This window comes from Gopherus flavomarginatus, chromosome 11 (assembly GCF_025201925.1).
Source record: "Gopherus flavomarginatus isolate rGopFla2 chromosome 11, rGopFla2.mat.asm, whole genome shotgun sequence".
Taxonomy (NCBI): Eukaryota; Metazoa; Chordata; order Testudines; family Testudinidae; genus Gopherus; species Gopherus flavomarginatus.
In genome coordinates this window covers 46895861-46911972 of record NC_066627.1, presented here as the reverse complement: position 1 = coordinate 46911972, position 16112 = coordinate 46895861, and the positions used below count along the sequence as shown (strand labels likewise).

Below are 16112 nucleotides of genomic sequence, written 5' to 3'. Positions count from 1 at the left end.
GCAAACTGGTAACTAAGAATGCAAATAGCCAATTATGGTTATTTGCATGCATAATTACCAGAGTTGCACATGCAATTGTTGCAATGTAATGCAAAAATTAGGAATGCAGTTGCAGGTGCAGTTTAAAAAGCAGCATTTACACATGGAAAACTGGTAAGCAAATACACAAATACTGAATTGTGCATAGAATTAGCAGTTGCAGTGACCATTCACTGTTTTGCAAATACATATACACATCTGCGTTTGTGAAATGTGCAAAGACAGAGAGACCCCCTTAAAAAATGTAGGCCCTAAAAGATAAAAGTCAAAAATAAACAACATTCTCGAGGAGCAAAACAGAGCCTGGACAAATCAGCAAAGTCGAGAAGTTTGACTATTCCTTAGAAATCATTAGGAACACTTTTCCCCTCTCTCCTTTGAGTTTAATGATAGCGAACGTATAAACACCTAGAGGTTCAATGTTCAGAACTGACCAAATTTGCTTGTAAGGAAAAGCCTCCCATTGAATGGCACTATCCTGAGGGCCCACTCGGATCGAAAACGTCTTCCACTCAAATGCCTTCTGTCATCTTTTACTGGGTAGTAACAACCCAAGAAACAAAGCAGCAGCTAGCAATGGTTTAGGCAATGAGGGCCTACTTGTTTCAGCCCAACATCTGCACCTTAACCTTTTGATCCAGACATTTCCCGAAAACGTCTCAACTAGCAGGCAACTATTTTGGGAAAACAAGGCTCAGATTCACATACCACCCAGGCAAAAACAAAACGGAGGAAATTAAAAGTCTTTTATCCTTCCCCTGCGCCCTGCCGTTTAAAGAGCAGGGGCAGAGAGTGTTGGAAGGACCAGACTCAAAGTCAAATCTAAACAGAAATGGGGAAAGAGAATGGAACAATGACAGATTCATAGTGTGATGAAACAGGGAGCTGTCTTCTGATGAACATGTGCCATCCAGCTTTTCAGCCCTAACTCTAGGATCCCAAAAGTTTAAAAGGCCAGAATGCCTGCAGATGAATATGAGAAGGACAAGACTCTCTATAGAGCTGTTATATTCTGGATGCAAATGAGTTCCAGCTCCCTGAAAGCCCCACTGTCTGTCTGCCTTGGGTTCTACATGCGCTCTGATATTGTAACCCTGCTCTCCAACTGACGTGGAGTTATGGCCAGGATAAATGGAAGCCTTGGAGGATTGTCAGGTACTCAGCATGGATATATGTTCTTTCAAATCCAGACAGACTGCCGCCTTCCAAGACACCCAAGAACTAACCATGTACCCAGAAGGTTCTGAACACAGCGGAACCAGCATGCACATGCTGCTGAAAGGGGCAAGGTGCAAAGAGGCTACACAGGAGACCTTCATGCTCCCTGCATGTCACAAAGCACAGTTCACGGCAGTCTCCCACAGCCTTGTGGAGAGGGGACAGGAGGACAGGTTCAAAAATGGGATGCCACTACTTATATCCAGTGGCCTAATCTCACTGTCACCTAAATCCCTAGAAGGTGACTTCATAACAGACCATTTTGGGTATCAGAGCTTGCTCTAGGCACAAGCAGGCTAAGCAATTGCTTAGGGCTCCGAGCAGCTCAAGGGGGCAACCTATTAATTATGAGTATGTGTTGTGTGGGGACCCCTCAAAATATTCCTGCTTAGACCCCGCAATGGACTAGCACTGGCACTGGTGGGTGTGTCTATTCTACAGCTGGAAGTGAGCCTCCCTGCTCGGGAAACCAGACTCATGCTCACAGGGCTTGACCTAGCTTGCTAAAAAAGCACAGGGGACCCATCACGATGTGAGCTGCAGCTCGGGATCTCAAACCCACCCAGTCCCCTGGGCTTGAGAGCCAAGGCTGTGGCCGAAGCCACAACATCCACCCCAACAGTGTAGTTACAGGTAAACGCCCTTCACTTCTCACTTGGGAAATACAGCATTTACTCACCCCTGCTCTCCCGTGATAAGCAAATGCTGGCGGTGTGTGATCACTCTGCGTGTGAAAACGAGCACCACAAACGCATTTTCACGCTACTTCTGCTTTTCATCCCCAATGCCATTCTAGCTGAAACCCAATTCAAACTAAGGGCACCTCTCCACCCAAGTGTCCACCCTGCTGCTGCCCTGCGTGGAACACCAAAAGAGTTAATTTACCCACTTCTTTTTTTAACATGACACCACTGGTCCAACACAGATATTTTTAGCATGAGCCCTGTAACACAGATCTATCCACCTGGGCTGGGAGGCTTTCCCCCAGCTGCAGGGTAGACCTAGCCTGTGTCATTTACTTGTTTACTCTGGCAATTATGCAGGGACCAGAACTTGGACTGTAGGTAACACCAGTGTAATCCACCAGCTGTTATGGAAATTTCACTATAAATGAGGGCAGAGGTGACGTGACCAATGCTAGGTTAGGCGTGATCTGTCCAAGGCTGCCCTGCTATTGATCTGACACAAAGAAAGAAGGAAAACCAGAACTGAGCTAGGGCACTGAATATCAATGTAGGATTCCATAGGCTTAGCAGGTCTTTCTAGCAGTTGGGTTTATGTCTCCCAGTCACTGATAAGAGCTACTAGGATATCACACTCATTGCCTTGAACATCAGCCTCCCTAAATCTTTATTGCTTATGTCCAGGAGCATAAATATTAACAGAGTCTGTCAGAGACGACAGGGACATTTTACCAAAATAAAGATGAAGGCAATGAAGCTAACTCATGACCTCTCTTCTAACTCTTGAGATAGGTCTGTCCAGCATGCTTCCAGTTGATCTGCTATATAACTCTCATCCCAGTCCTCAGCTTAAGTCTTCTGTTATGTTGGATAACATTGCCTGTTTTCTCTGAGGTATATTTACTCTTAGTTTGCCCTGGACTCCTGTTTGGTGAAAAATTGGTTTCATCTTTCTCTCTGTCTTTTCTTCTTCAAAACTGTTCACTTTGCAAATAAAAATAAAGAAGAGGATTTGCGTAACCACCAGGCCTGCAAACCCAGCCTCAGCTGCTAAAAGTCAACGTAAGCTTTTCCCTGCTCATTCCTCAATTTCAAGTAATAATTATGCTACAGGAACTTCATGAGCAATTCTACAGACCAGAATAGACTCTAGCTCTCTCTCCAGTAGCTGGATTGGCTCTCCAGTGCTACCAGCAGAAGTGATTATTTTCATCAGCAAAGGAAGTGGATCCATAACTTTTAAAAACCACTTTTCTGGCCATAACTGCATTTTAAAACTCCCCCTCACCACATGAATCACCTTCCTCCAGTTACCTGCCTGATCATCTACCCAGCACTACAGCAATGTCATCCCAGAGAATTAAGGAAGCACTACCGCCAGCCAACCAGGTGGCATGGAGATCCATGTTAGGAGCATGTGTGCTCTGTGAGTCGTTATCCCAGTTGTGTTCAGACTAGTTCCGCTAACCTTTCTTGTGATACTGCGACAGTTCAGGCCTAAACAACTCAATAGCATTGAAAACATGAAGGGTCCTTTATTAATGGCTGCATCTTGGGAACCAGCCTGACTCTAAAGTGGGACACCTGGGTACATCACTTGAATCCATCTGGCACTCAGGTGCCTTCAACCAATGCAGACCCTTAGCCATTTAGTGCCTGTCCCCAGAAGGCAGGTGTCATAAACAGATAGCTAAGGGTTAATGTCTCTTTCAGCTGAAGCACCTGACCAGAGGACCAATCAGGAAACCGGATTTTTTCAACTTTGGGTGGAGGGAATTGAGTGTCTTTGTCTTTGTTTTCTGGCTGCCTGCTTGCTCTGAGCTTTGGAGAAGTAGTTCTACTTTCTAGTCTTCTGTTTCTAAGTGTAAGGACAAAGAGATCAGATAGTAAGTTCTATGGTTTCTTTTCTTTGGTATTTGCATGAATATAAGTGCTGGAGTGCTTTGATTTGTATTCTTTTGGAATAAGGCTGTTTATTCAATATTCTTTTAAGAAATTGCCCTGTATTGTGTCATCTTAATACAGAGAGACTATTTGTATTTTTTCTTTCTTTTTTATATAAAGCTTTCTTTTAAGACCTATTGGAGTTTTTCTTTACTTCAGGGAAATTGAGTCTGTACTCACCAGGGAATTGGTGGGAGGAAGAAATCAAGGGGAGATTTGTGTGTTGGATCGCTAGCCTGATTTTGCATTCCCTCTGGGGGAATAGGAAAGTACTTTTTGTTTTCAGGATTGGGAACAGAGAGGGGGAGTCTCTCTGTGTAGTTTCACAGAGCTTTTGTCTGTGTATCTCTCCAGGAGCATCTGGAGGGGGGAAGGGAAAAAGGATTATTTCCCTTTGTTGTGAGACTCAAGGGACTTGGGTCTTGGGGTCCCCAGGGAAGGTTTTTCAGAGGGACCAGAGTGCCCCAAAACACTCTAATTTTTTGGGTGGTGGCAGCAGGTACCAGGTCCAAGCTGGTAACTAAGCTTGGAGGTTTTCATGCTAACCCCCATATTTTGGACGCTAAGGTCCAAATCTGGGACTAAGGTTATTACAGCAGGAGATGCTGGGATTGCATCGCCAGAGGCAGTGCAAGGTCAAAGAGGTAAAATGATAATAAGTCTCTGTGTGGGAGCCTTTGTTAAGTGCTTATATAAGGGACTTACTGGACTATATTTAGGAACTGAAGCATCTCTCCCTGGCACAGAGAGATGTGGGATGCCACAAAGCAAGACGCCTCCTTGACATTTTTTGTAATGCTGACCTTAGTTTGCAGGAAACTGGGGAGAGCTCTGGTAATCAGACACTCACTTATGGGATGTCATTGTAAAGAGCAATTTAGCTGGCATTGAAATAACAGGATTCTGCACTGACGAGGAAATCTTGCAAACTGCCAATGTAATTTGGACGTGGTCAGTGTTTTGGCTGCTGACGGTGTACACCAGTTTTAGTCCTGTTCTGAAAACAAAACCAAAGTCCTGCAGGGGGTTAGGACAAGGTTACCTTCTCCAGTAAGGAACAGACAAGGAACATTCCCTTTCAGCCCTGCCCATCACTGTGTCTGCCTTTCAGATTTGGGGCCTCTCATATCAAATGATGTCTTTCTGGGGCTACATTTTCGGATTCTGGTTCGGTACTTCCAGGTATCCAAAACAGAAATGGCTTGAATTGGATTTGACCCCGGTTCCAAATTCCATCATTTGGGTCTCTCTGTATAAAGGATCAAAACTGAACCCCAGATTGAACCCCTCCCCAACACACACACACACACACACACACACACACTTTGATCAGGTGCAGTGTTCAAAAGTTATCGGGTTACAAACAAACCGAGAAATGTGATGAAGCTGAGTACAGGGTCTTGGACCAACAAGATCTGTTAGCTTAGCACAGGTGACAGCCATTCCCGTAATTATTGTAGCCAATGCCTATTTTAAAAGTGATCAGAGAGCCCCTGCTTACCTTGACCATTCGCGTGTCCTATGACATGACTTGCCAAGGTTATGCAGGCAAACAAGAAGGACATGTGACTCAGCATGACGTCCTGGTCCTATATGGAGAGGAAAAGGCACTTTATGTCTAACCACATAACAAACAAAACCGCACTTACTGCATGGACTAATTTGGCTCCCTTGTTGATAAATAGGCAGAAGAGTGAATGCTCCCCTCTCACGCCTAGCAGTGGTCACCCTAAGACTGGACTGAGGGGCTCACTGATGGCCAATGTAGTGAAGTTTACACTGATGCCATCTCCGATGAGCCATTCAGCCTCCAGGACCATCACTATTTTCAACACAGCTAACAGCAGACTTTGGCCCTGTGTTTCTTTACATCTTTTTGATTTAAACAACATTTTTTTTTATCCTTGCTCAGCACTGCAAAGCTCATACAGGTATGGAAAAGCAGTTCTAGTCTGCTGCAGTGTAAGTATCATCAGCAAAATTGGCAATTTTGAATTCAGAATTGCCTGGGTTTTTGAAAATAAAAAAAAATAATAATATTTTTTCCCCAATCATCACAGCAAAAGTCAAAAAAAAGCTACATCAGAATAACCCAGCACCTCTCTCAGGTTTCTGGAATACAATATAAGGGGAGGGAAAGTCCACACCTAATGCCCACAAGAGAAGAATTATTCAATGAACACTCTTCAAAGCACAGACTGTTTGACATTGCGATTGTTGTGAGGATGGAGCAGAGGGGACGCAGCTTTATAATGACACACCTGATTGCGCTTGTAGCGCCAGCAGTCCAGAGATGAAGGCCAAGTTAATTCTTGGCATAACTTCACTGATGTTACACCAGGGACGCATTTGGATAGTTTTTTTTGTTTTGATTTGTCTCCTGAGCAGGGTTGAAAAGAAGAGGAATATTTGGATTGAAAGTTGAAGGTGTTGCCTGGTTTCAATGCGTGTTCAAACCGTAAACTCAAAGCAAAACTCTGGGAACGGGATTGAGAATCTTGTACAACTAAACCATTGACAGCGACAAAATTCAGATCCACATCCAGGGTCTGCATGGACCCAGGGCTTCAATCCTACACAATTCGTGATGCAGACAGATGGACAGACCTGCAGTGCAAGCTCCTGTGCCCGCATGGTGGCTTATGAGCCGAAACCCAGTCAGTGGGGAGTCTTTCCCTAATGTTGGCAGATCCTTGGTCCAAGTGCTTTACGGTTCGTAGTTCAGAGATGCCTGCTCCACAAACTCAAGACGTGGGATCGGCTCTGGGTGCTGCCTGACTCTGCCGCGGCTGAATGAGCAATTATCATGCTTTGGGGCTTAGGAAACCAGCAATTCAAATAGCCAGACGTTGCTATAAAAGCAGCCTATAGTTTCACAAATGCTGAATCCCTCTGCTGCTCCAGCCTCAGATCATCGTGGGGAACCTGCACACCTGCTAACACTGATACACACAGACTATTCGCTCCCACTTGTTGTACCAATTATATTAGACCAGTAAAAACCAGCAGGATCTTATTAAAGGGAACAAGGCAAAGATGCCACATTTATTGTCAATACCGTAATAAAATAAAAGATAACAGCAAACAATGTTGTTTGGCTACTTATTCCTATGATTACTTATATATATATATATATCCATTCAAACAATCATTCATACAGGTTCTATATAGATATTATAGTTACCAGCCTAAAGTTGCTTGTGACAGAATACTGGCCAGGTATCCTGTACACAAGAGTGGAGCCGAGTCCGGGTCAGGTGCACCTGATGCTCCTGGAGGCTGGCAGCAGAACCATAGACTCAAAGTCCTCAGTCTTTAGAGTCCAGTTTTATAGGGATTTTTCCCTATGTTAGTTTATGGGAGTTGTTTCATTCTGCTGTTGCTTGATCAATCAGCAGGTGGCTGGCTCCATTCTATTCATTCTGCTGTTGCTTGATCAATCAGCAGGTGGCTGGCTCCATTCTGTAGGTGCTTGGGGTGGATTCCAGTTCGCCCTCCGGGGGTCATCTGGTTGATTCCACTTGACACCTTCTTCGGCCGACACTGAATTTTTCAGGCTGGTAACTCCCTAACCATTCATTCATCATTTAAACTAGGCACTCATTCACATACACTCTTTATCTTTTGGGGTGTTAAACTAGGCACTCATTCAAATACACTTTTTAGCTTTAGATAAAAATGAATTTACAGAGGTGGGGGTCTCTATTTGTAGTAATTATACAGTTTTGCCTGAGGCATAGGGTCAATTGACGGCTTGTGCGCTGAGTCAATTGACCAATTTAGCTACAAAGTTTCACTTAGGGAACAGGCACTTAGAGTCTATTGACATTTAACAAGTTTTATACAAAGTATCTCTTTGGCTTCACACAGACACAGCTATTCCTAACAATAAATCATTACAAATTTACTTCTAACATAAACCTTGAGTTCTAAAGTATTACTTAACAATAAATCAATAAATCATTTCTCACATAAACCATGTTTAATATAAACCTTTAAATATCCCTACACACTCGCCAGGGCTGCGTTGGGAAACTTCACTCAGCCCGTTTCGCCTGCATCAAAACACCAGCAGTATGGAAGAGGCTGGCTGCAGAGCGATATGAGCAACCCCGCTAGCATATAGCACTTGGTACCCAATTGCTACACAGTGCAATCAGCCCTTTCTCCGCAGCGCCTTCTGTTTCACAAGCTGGATGACAAAGGTAGAGCAAAGCAGGCCTCCTGGGGGAGGCCATCAGTTTCAGTCATGTCACTGCAGGAGTCGCTCGGTGGGCAGTTTGCATGCCTCCGTCTACCTTTCTGCACTGCCAGGCAATCTTATCCCGGCTCCTGCAGCTTTCCGAGCAATCAGTGCCTGACAGCAAGCGTCTCTTTACGTGTCGCTTTCTGCCCCGGTGCCACTGAGGATTTTCCTTTGATTCCTCTCTTCTCCCCCCCAGAAGGTGTTTTGTGGGTTTTCAAAGCAATTCGTTTCCTCTCTCTCTCGCCAAAACTCTCATTAGCTAGAAAGGCAACAGCGTGAGGCATGGCTGCCCAGGGAAGGCAGCAGGAGATCGTGAGCTTGTCAGGTTTTCTGGGCAACACAAAGGAAAGGAGAAGTGCAATCAAAGGACAATTATAACAACAGTGCTTTAGGCCGTATATTTGCACTGTCTAAGACCCTGATCCTTTGCTTTCCTTGTTCAATGGGAGTTAAGGGCAATCAGTACCTTGCAGGATAGGGCCTTCAAAATGTTACAGGCCTCTGGGGGATAAAATCCAGATCTCATCCTCAGTTAACCATTTTTAAACATTTTAAACCTCCAGTTTTATTCCTAAGAGATATTTAAGTAAAACCCATCGTCATTTACGTAGGTCCTACAGAAAAACAAACTTTTTGATTCTTGGGCTATCCCAATGACACTGCTGCTGACTAAACTGGAATAGCCACTGCAGCTCCTCTAGGCCAGCTGCACAAGAGTGGAGGCCACTAGACCTGTATAAACTCAGAGCCATGATCCCACAGCGGCCTGCACTAGGCCTTTGGTGCTGACTTCTGAGCCAGCTCCCAGCTGCAGTGCAGAGATATCCCATAGGGCTGGTGCAGGGTCCCTTGCAGCACCCCATACAGCCCCTATTCAGCCAGCAGAACCTGTTAAACTTTGCATCGAAACTTGTTTTGTAAAAGAAAATTAAAACCAACACACAAAGGCTTTTTGACAAAATTTCCAATTTTCCTCAATATTTTGCAGCGCTTCAGGCAATGAACAATTATTGTTTCAGTTTTTCAATGAAAACCGGAGAAAATCCACAAGATATTTAAGTGAAAATGGTTTTTTTCCAGTTTCCCTCTCAGCTTTTCATGAAAAATAAAACACTTTTTTACCACCAGCTGTAACAGCAAGGGAGATCCAAACACTGACCCTCCACACCACCAGTCAATTTCTCTCTGAAGGTATTACATACATCTGGCTAAAATACAGGGGAAGGGGTGTGTGGTTTGTTTGTTTTATTTAAAAGAGCTGGGGAGATGCCAACTTTGGGCCTGCCAATCTTGAGAGCGAGTCCTTAATTCACTTTGATAATGGTCCCACGTGTTGGGCAAACAGTTGTCAAAATGAAATCTCAGCTGGACCTTCTGAAGTGAAAGGTCTGAGCCAAACCCCCAAATCCAAACCTGATGTGTAATATGAATCCAGACCTGAATTTTCTGACTGATCCCTTCCATATAATGCCAAGACCTTGAAGCCAGACAGCCCTGGAATTTGGGATTGGAGTTCAAACTATGGATCTGGGGTTCCTACTTCAGGCCCTTCTCTAACATCAGAGGAATTCATCTTCATGCAGAAAAGAGGAATTTCTCTCTTATGGAAACATTCAGTGGGTTATTTACCAGTCCATTTCCACTGCTCTCAACAGCTAGTGACAAGCCCCTCTTCCATTGCCACAGTCATGAGACATAATGGACTTGGCTCATTGCTCCTTCACACAACATAAAGAGATTTGCAAGAACCTGAGGTATCCCTGGACAAACTGTCCCCACTATAGACCAAGGGGGAAATTCTATGTGGCGTTCTAAAGAGCGGCTTTGAATCTACAGCAGTGTAAGTGAGCGTATTGTTTATGAACCAAGAGTCTGATTCTCCTCTCTGACACTGGTGTGAATCAGGACAAAGGACCTCCCTCCAAAGCTCACTGAGGTCGATGGAAGCACTCCCATCAACTTCAACAGGCTGGGACTCAGGTCCAACAGGGCAAAACCAATTCAAGTGATGGAACACCAGGCCCAATGTTTCACAGTCCCTATGTTTAAACTTTATTCTATTGGCCTCATTTCACATAGTCCACCATACAATCAGCCCCTGCCACTTCTACAGCCACACTGTTCAGTCATATTACTTTTAGCTTAGACAGGTTGTATACACTAGTTCTATCATTCACTCTACAGCAAAATTTCGATTTAGTACAAGATGATGGACAGTTATAAAGTGGCTTCTGGCAAATTTCTGCAAAAAGAACAGGAGTACTTGTGGCACCTTAGAGACTTAAAAAAATTATTTGAGCATAAGCTTTCGAGGGCTACAGCCCACTTCATCGGATGCATGTAGTGGAAAATACAGTAGGAAGATATATATATACACACACAGAGAACATGAAGCAATGGGTGTTTCTGTTTCCCACCAATTGTGTCAGCTCCTCATTAGTCAAAAGGAAAAAATTGTAGGTCAGCCAGAAGTTCCTACACTTTTACTCCAGGAACTGTAAAATGATGCAATGGAAAGACATGCAAGTCGCAACATATGGTAGTTAACTTACACCCCTGCAGTGACTGTGTTCATTGCAAGGCATTTGGCTGTGTGAAACAATTGCAATTTGCCATTGAAAATCTGAAGGCTTCAGCATCTTGCTTCTCATTTCCATTTTATATAGATATTTTCATGGAAAAATATCCACATTTTGAAATTGTGTTGAGGTAAAGATCAACCTTCATATCAAAAAATGCAAAGCCCACCTTTTTATGAATGCCTGATGCAAAGCCAACAATTCGGGACTTGCCAAAAAGGCCCTGAATTAAAATTAGGAATACTAATTTTTTAACTGTTCTTTATTTATTATGCTAGCAATCTTTCCCATAGCTCTGCTAGGAAGATCAGGGGCAAAGAGGATGCCATCTGGAGGAATAATATTGAATTGTACATGGGTTTCTACACTTCAGCAAAGATTAAGTTGGATCCAAAGTCCATTAAGTAAAGAAAGCAAAGTAATTAATAAAACCTGGCTCTTTTATAATGCCTTTCACTATAAAAATTCCCGTTTACATTAATGGGGGTTGGATCAAGCCCACTGCAATATTCTGATTCAGACAGAAGACTGCACCTTTAAGCTTCAGTGGGGAGAGTAATACACCTTTACGCCGATATAACATGACCTGATATAACACAAATTTGGATAGAACGCGGAAAAGCAGAGCTCTGTGAGGGCGGGGCTGCATGCTCCAGTGGATCAAAGCAAGTTCGATATAACGCGGTAAGATTTTTTGGCTCTTGAGGACAGCATTATACCGGGGTAGAGGTGTATATTTATCGTGTTTATCAAGTGTTGACTCAGAAAATTACCCAACGGTAAGAAGTACACCTGCATCCTTATGGCTTAGTACATAGAGCACTAGACTAGGACTCAGGAGACCTGGGTTCTGCTACAGGCCTGCTGGGTTACGTTGGGTGGGTCACTTCACCTCTGTGCCTCAGTTTCCCCACCTGTAAAGTGAAAACAACAATACTGAGCTTCTGGGTAAAATGTTTTGAGATCCACATCTGGAAAGTGTAGATGAAAGTCAGGCAGCGTTATCCCTCCCCCAACAGCAGGTGAGTGAGATTTCAGACCCTAAGGATTAACTGCTGAACAGAAAACCGCCTCCCATGTTGTTCCACCTGTTTATTTCTGCCATTAATGGTGTAAGCATTCAGCCATGCAGAGGTGAGGTGCAAGATACTGACAGGACCAATATGACATCAACCCTTCTGACAGCACAGAGCCTCCGGCATGTGGATTCCTTTCTCCCATTATTTTTCTCAGGGAAGGAATTCATGGACAGTACATAGAGCAAACGATACCTATTTCCCAGTCACTAGGATTTCCTGAGGAGGTAGAATTTGCCACCTTTCAAAGTGGGTCTAATAATAATAATATTGTCATTATTATAATATAGGAGTAGCACTCAAAAGCTCCAATCAGGTTCTGAGTTCTAGGTGCTGCACAAATGCATCAGGAAAGTGTCCCTGCCACATAGATGGTCTAATTTAAAAAGATGCAACAAGCTAACATCAACAATAGGAAGGGATGAAGTTAGAAGCAAAAAGAACTAGCAAGAAGAGCATGCATTTACATTGTCTGGCTTAGCTGGTTCCTGATCATTAAAAACATTGAATTCATTTATATTAGCAACCTTCTCTCCTAGCCATTGTCAATTTGCAATTTCCCATCAGTATCAAGTGCAATCTGAGGTGGGATTTGAAGGTTAGCACCGGATGACATTTTCCAAGTTTGCAATAGAAATTTTTCAAAAAAATTATTTTCAACCAAAAAAAATTAGGTTTTCTACAAAATTGGCATGTGGGTCTGCTGAGGTGCAGTGTTACGGCTTAGGTCAGAGAGGATTTTCCATTCACAAGAGGCTGCATGAGAAAAACCACAAAGATACTCATGGGAGAAGATGACAGGTGACATCATTGGCTGAGTGGAAATTTCCTTCAGAGATTGACACATCTGGAGCTAGTATGCTCAGTTAGTTCTAAGCTTCCCAAACACCTTCCAGAGTCAGTCACCTGCTCCAAATCCCAGGAAGAGATACCTGCTTAGCATCATGGGGTGACCTGCTATCTCAGGACTTGAACATTTCTAAAAATCAGACTTGAAAAAAAAAAAACACCCATGAAAAGGTGTGACAGCTGGTTGGGAATTTTTCAAAAAAAAAGTGTGGGGTTTTGGGTGATAAATGCCTCATTACTGACACCAAAACACTTTGTGGGATGCTTTTCTAGCACCTGCCACATTTTTGATTATGTAGTCGGGGCTGCATGTTGTGCGGTATAAAACGAGCAAAGGGACAGGACTCCTCTAAACCAAGATTTTTTCACGGCCCCTGCAAGGTACATAGCACCTTTGATTTTGCTCCTGTATTTACCTTCACCATGTTCAACAGGTGAATTGAAGAGAATTTAAAGATGCTGTTAATAGGATTCCAAAGGGACTTGGAAGCTGCAGAAAGATTAGGAGAGAAAAACCTCAAAGGAATACTAAGGTACTAGGTTCTCTTACCACATGAAAATTCCCCAAACCATAGATAAGTTTAGTACCAGTTTGGTACAGGCATATAAACACAGAAACAGCCAGGGAAAAACAATCCAGACAACCAGGATTATCATCAAACCTTCAGCTGTAAGCTAACAAACCCTTCTAACTACTTCACTCATAAGAAATTCCCTCAGGTTGAGTGCCACAAAAAAGTCACTAAAGAGCAAAACTCTCCAATGGAATCATTCACTATCTACACAGCATCAAATTATTATAAGAAAGACATTCCTGTCAGTTTTGGGGGAATTTAGACTTCATCACAGGATAACAGTCTAAAAATTACTTCACCTTAAAGAGACCAAAGTTTTCAGGACCTGCTGTCGCTATGGAATTGAGAACTGTACAAAACCATCAAACTTTGGCTAGGTCAGTGCACTAGCTGGGACTTCCACAAAGTTTTCAAGTCTATAAGAGTTCTTTATTCTGTCAAGAGAAAGGAAAGCGTATAGGCAAAAAAAGGCACACTCTGCAAAACAATACAGCCCCCTGTAGCCTAGCACAGAGAAATCGAAACAGCTTCAAAACCAACAAAGATCTGTCACAAACCTTTGCTTTTCAATTTGTTTTCCCTGAAGTTGGCTGGGGAGGTGCGAAGAATCCGACTACATTCTTGATCCCTGACAAAGGAAGCCAGCACTTTGCCCGCCTTTCAGAATAGTTGAAAGATTTCTCAACTGCTGACAGAGAGAGAGGAAAAGAGAGAGAGGACGCACTATTGATTTCTCCCCACCCTCTTTAGGCAGCAAGCACAGAACACCACTTCAGATTTGGACTGCTACATATAGCTAATCAAACCTGGTTTGTAAAATAGATTATTTTATTTTTCTGCAAACCATGCTTGAGTTTGTTAAGCATATTGAGAGGGCTCAAATGCTACCATCCAGCAAGGAGGAGATCTATGAGTTTCTTGGGAGTGCAGCAAGGAAGGCAAAATGGAATTCCCTTGCATTTTACTAACTCAGAATTAGAGATTGCTTCAACCTGGACATTTCCACATCTGATTAAATTGCCTGAAAATTTCAGAGGCCCTAATCCTGCATGTCCTTGTGCAAAGTTAAGCACACTTGTAAGTTTTGCAAGCCTGGGACCCAAACTGTGGGAGCAGAGTTTGAGGCTACTGAAGTCTTATTAACTGCTGGGTCAAATTTTGGCCACAAATTGTGGAAGTTTCACAACATTAGCAGCGCATGCAAGTTTTACACTGTTCTCGGCCAAAATCCCGTGAAAACAGTAGTGTTAGTGAAATACTGCCAGCTCTTGTATCTGACCCATCGCCAAAGCTATAGAGTCAGGTTTGCAACTGGAGATTATTCTGAAAGAATCCTGTTCTCCCACCAGCAGCACTACCGAGGTTCAATGAAAGGTCTAGAGTTTGGGACTCACTGCCCAGAATACAGCAGATGACAGTGATATCCTTACTGTGTTATAATTTTAGACTAGATTGTAAAAGAGATCTCCAGTGATTAACAGTGGCACTATCCTAGTGTGTCACAATTAGAGCTGGTGAAAAAGCTGGAATTTCCATTGCATGGGAAATTCCAACATATTGAAATTTTCTTTCATCCTGAATCAGAATGAAAAGGCAAAAGTTTTCCACACAATTAAATTTCTGAAAAGTTTCATTTCAGAAATATGAAAAAATACATAAAAGTGCTTTATTTCATACTTTTACTATTACACAAATTATTATAATATAATACAGTTCATGCAAAACCTGAAACACACAGCTTCAAACTTAACAAAAGAAAACGAAGTGTGTTTCGTAATTCCTTCACTCTAATCCACACACTTCTCCCGTTAACTAAAGCAATTTACTTTTCTCGGAACTCTCGTGGATTTTAATAGCTACCTATAGTTGCTACTGTTTATCCTAAAACTAAAAGTATGCATTAAATGGAACACTGTGCCCCACCCTCATTTTAACTTTGGGAAAAAATCTTGATCCAGATCAAAACTTCATTACTGGGTTTTGGGCCTCTGCGCTAAGTTCTGAATCCAAAGAAAGGTTGGTATGGTATCTCTCTCTACCAGCCTTAAGATCACTGCATGGGAACCTGACAACATGGACCTTTACTGGCCTTTCCTACATTTAGAACCCTACAGTTTGGAGTAGATCCTTGAGTTGACACACTACTTATGCATCCAAGTCAAACTGGAGTTTAAACGAGCGTATCTATTAAGATGCTCTGGGTACCAATCAGCTTTCTTTGCACCCAGTTTATTTCACCTAGCTGGAAATGGGAACTGCCAGTATCTTGATAAATGGATTGAAAGACTGCCCAGTTTCCCTCTAGTGCCTGCAAGGACCTCTGTGTATCCTCCACTATAATATCTTGCTGTCCGATATTCCAGTAATTTGCTGTGCAGTATCACACAAATCCCTATGCTAGCTGCACCAGTGATAGGGGAATGAATAGTTGTTTTTCCATCAACAGCAGAGGCACTGCAAGGGGCCGCAGTAAATCCACAGAGCAGCCATTTCTACAGCCATGTCCATTTACGATGCACACTTGGGAACAGATTTTTACAAGTCCTCAGCATCTACAATCAGGCTCAGATTTTCAGAAGGTCAGCTCCAATTTAGGCCCCAAGTGACATGAGTTACTGGGCTGCCCACCTGATGATAGACAAGCTTTTTGGGCTCTCTAGTTGCCTGGCTATCTGACTGAGCACATTTCATGTCAGAGATGCAGAGGGAATCTTTCAGTGTTCCCAAAATAAAATATTGCAGAATTTCACGTCTGGAAAAGAAAATTGAGTCTTTGGCTTTTTTGTCCCATTCCAGGATGAAAAGATTCCAAGAAATTTTCTCTCCCCAACCCCCCCAGGACAGAAATTCCATTTCCCAGCCAGCTCCATTAATGAATTAACTCACAAGTGCTGCGAGTGAAG

At 43.0% G+C, this 16112-nt stretch overlaps 1 protein-coding gene and 1 long non-coding RNA gene across 2 annotated transcripts in view; one reads left to right on the top strand and one right to left on the bottom strand.

Moving 5' to 3' along the window:
* Nucleotides 1–13894, bottom strand: part of COL20A1 (collagen type XX alpha 1 chain) — a 99183-nt gene extending 85289 nt beyond the window's left edge. The window contains exons 1-2 of the mRNA XM_050918713.1: nucleotides 13767–13894; nucleotides 5386–5473 (exon numbers count right to left, since the gene is read on the bottom strand). Coding sequence (XP_050774670.1) covers nucleotides 5386–5461 — 76 coding nt within the window. The 5' untranslated portion in view covers nucleotides 5462–5473; nucleotides 13767–13894. The remainder of the gene's footprint in view (nucleotides 1–5385; nucleotides 5474–13766) is intronic.
* On the top strand, nucleotides 6999–7513 carry LOC127031636 (uncharacterized). Its single transcript, XR_007768588.1, has 2 exons — nucleotides 6999–7282; nucleotides 7332–7513. It is a non-coding gene; the product is annotated as an uncharacterized LOC127031636 (long non-coding RNA).
* Nucleotides 13895–16112: the final 2218 nt, after the last annotated feature.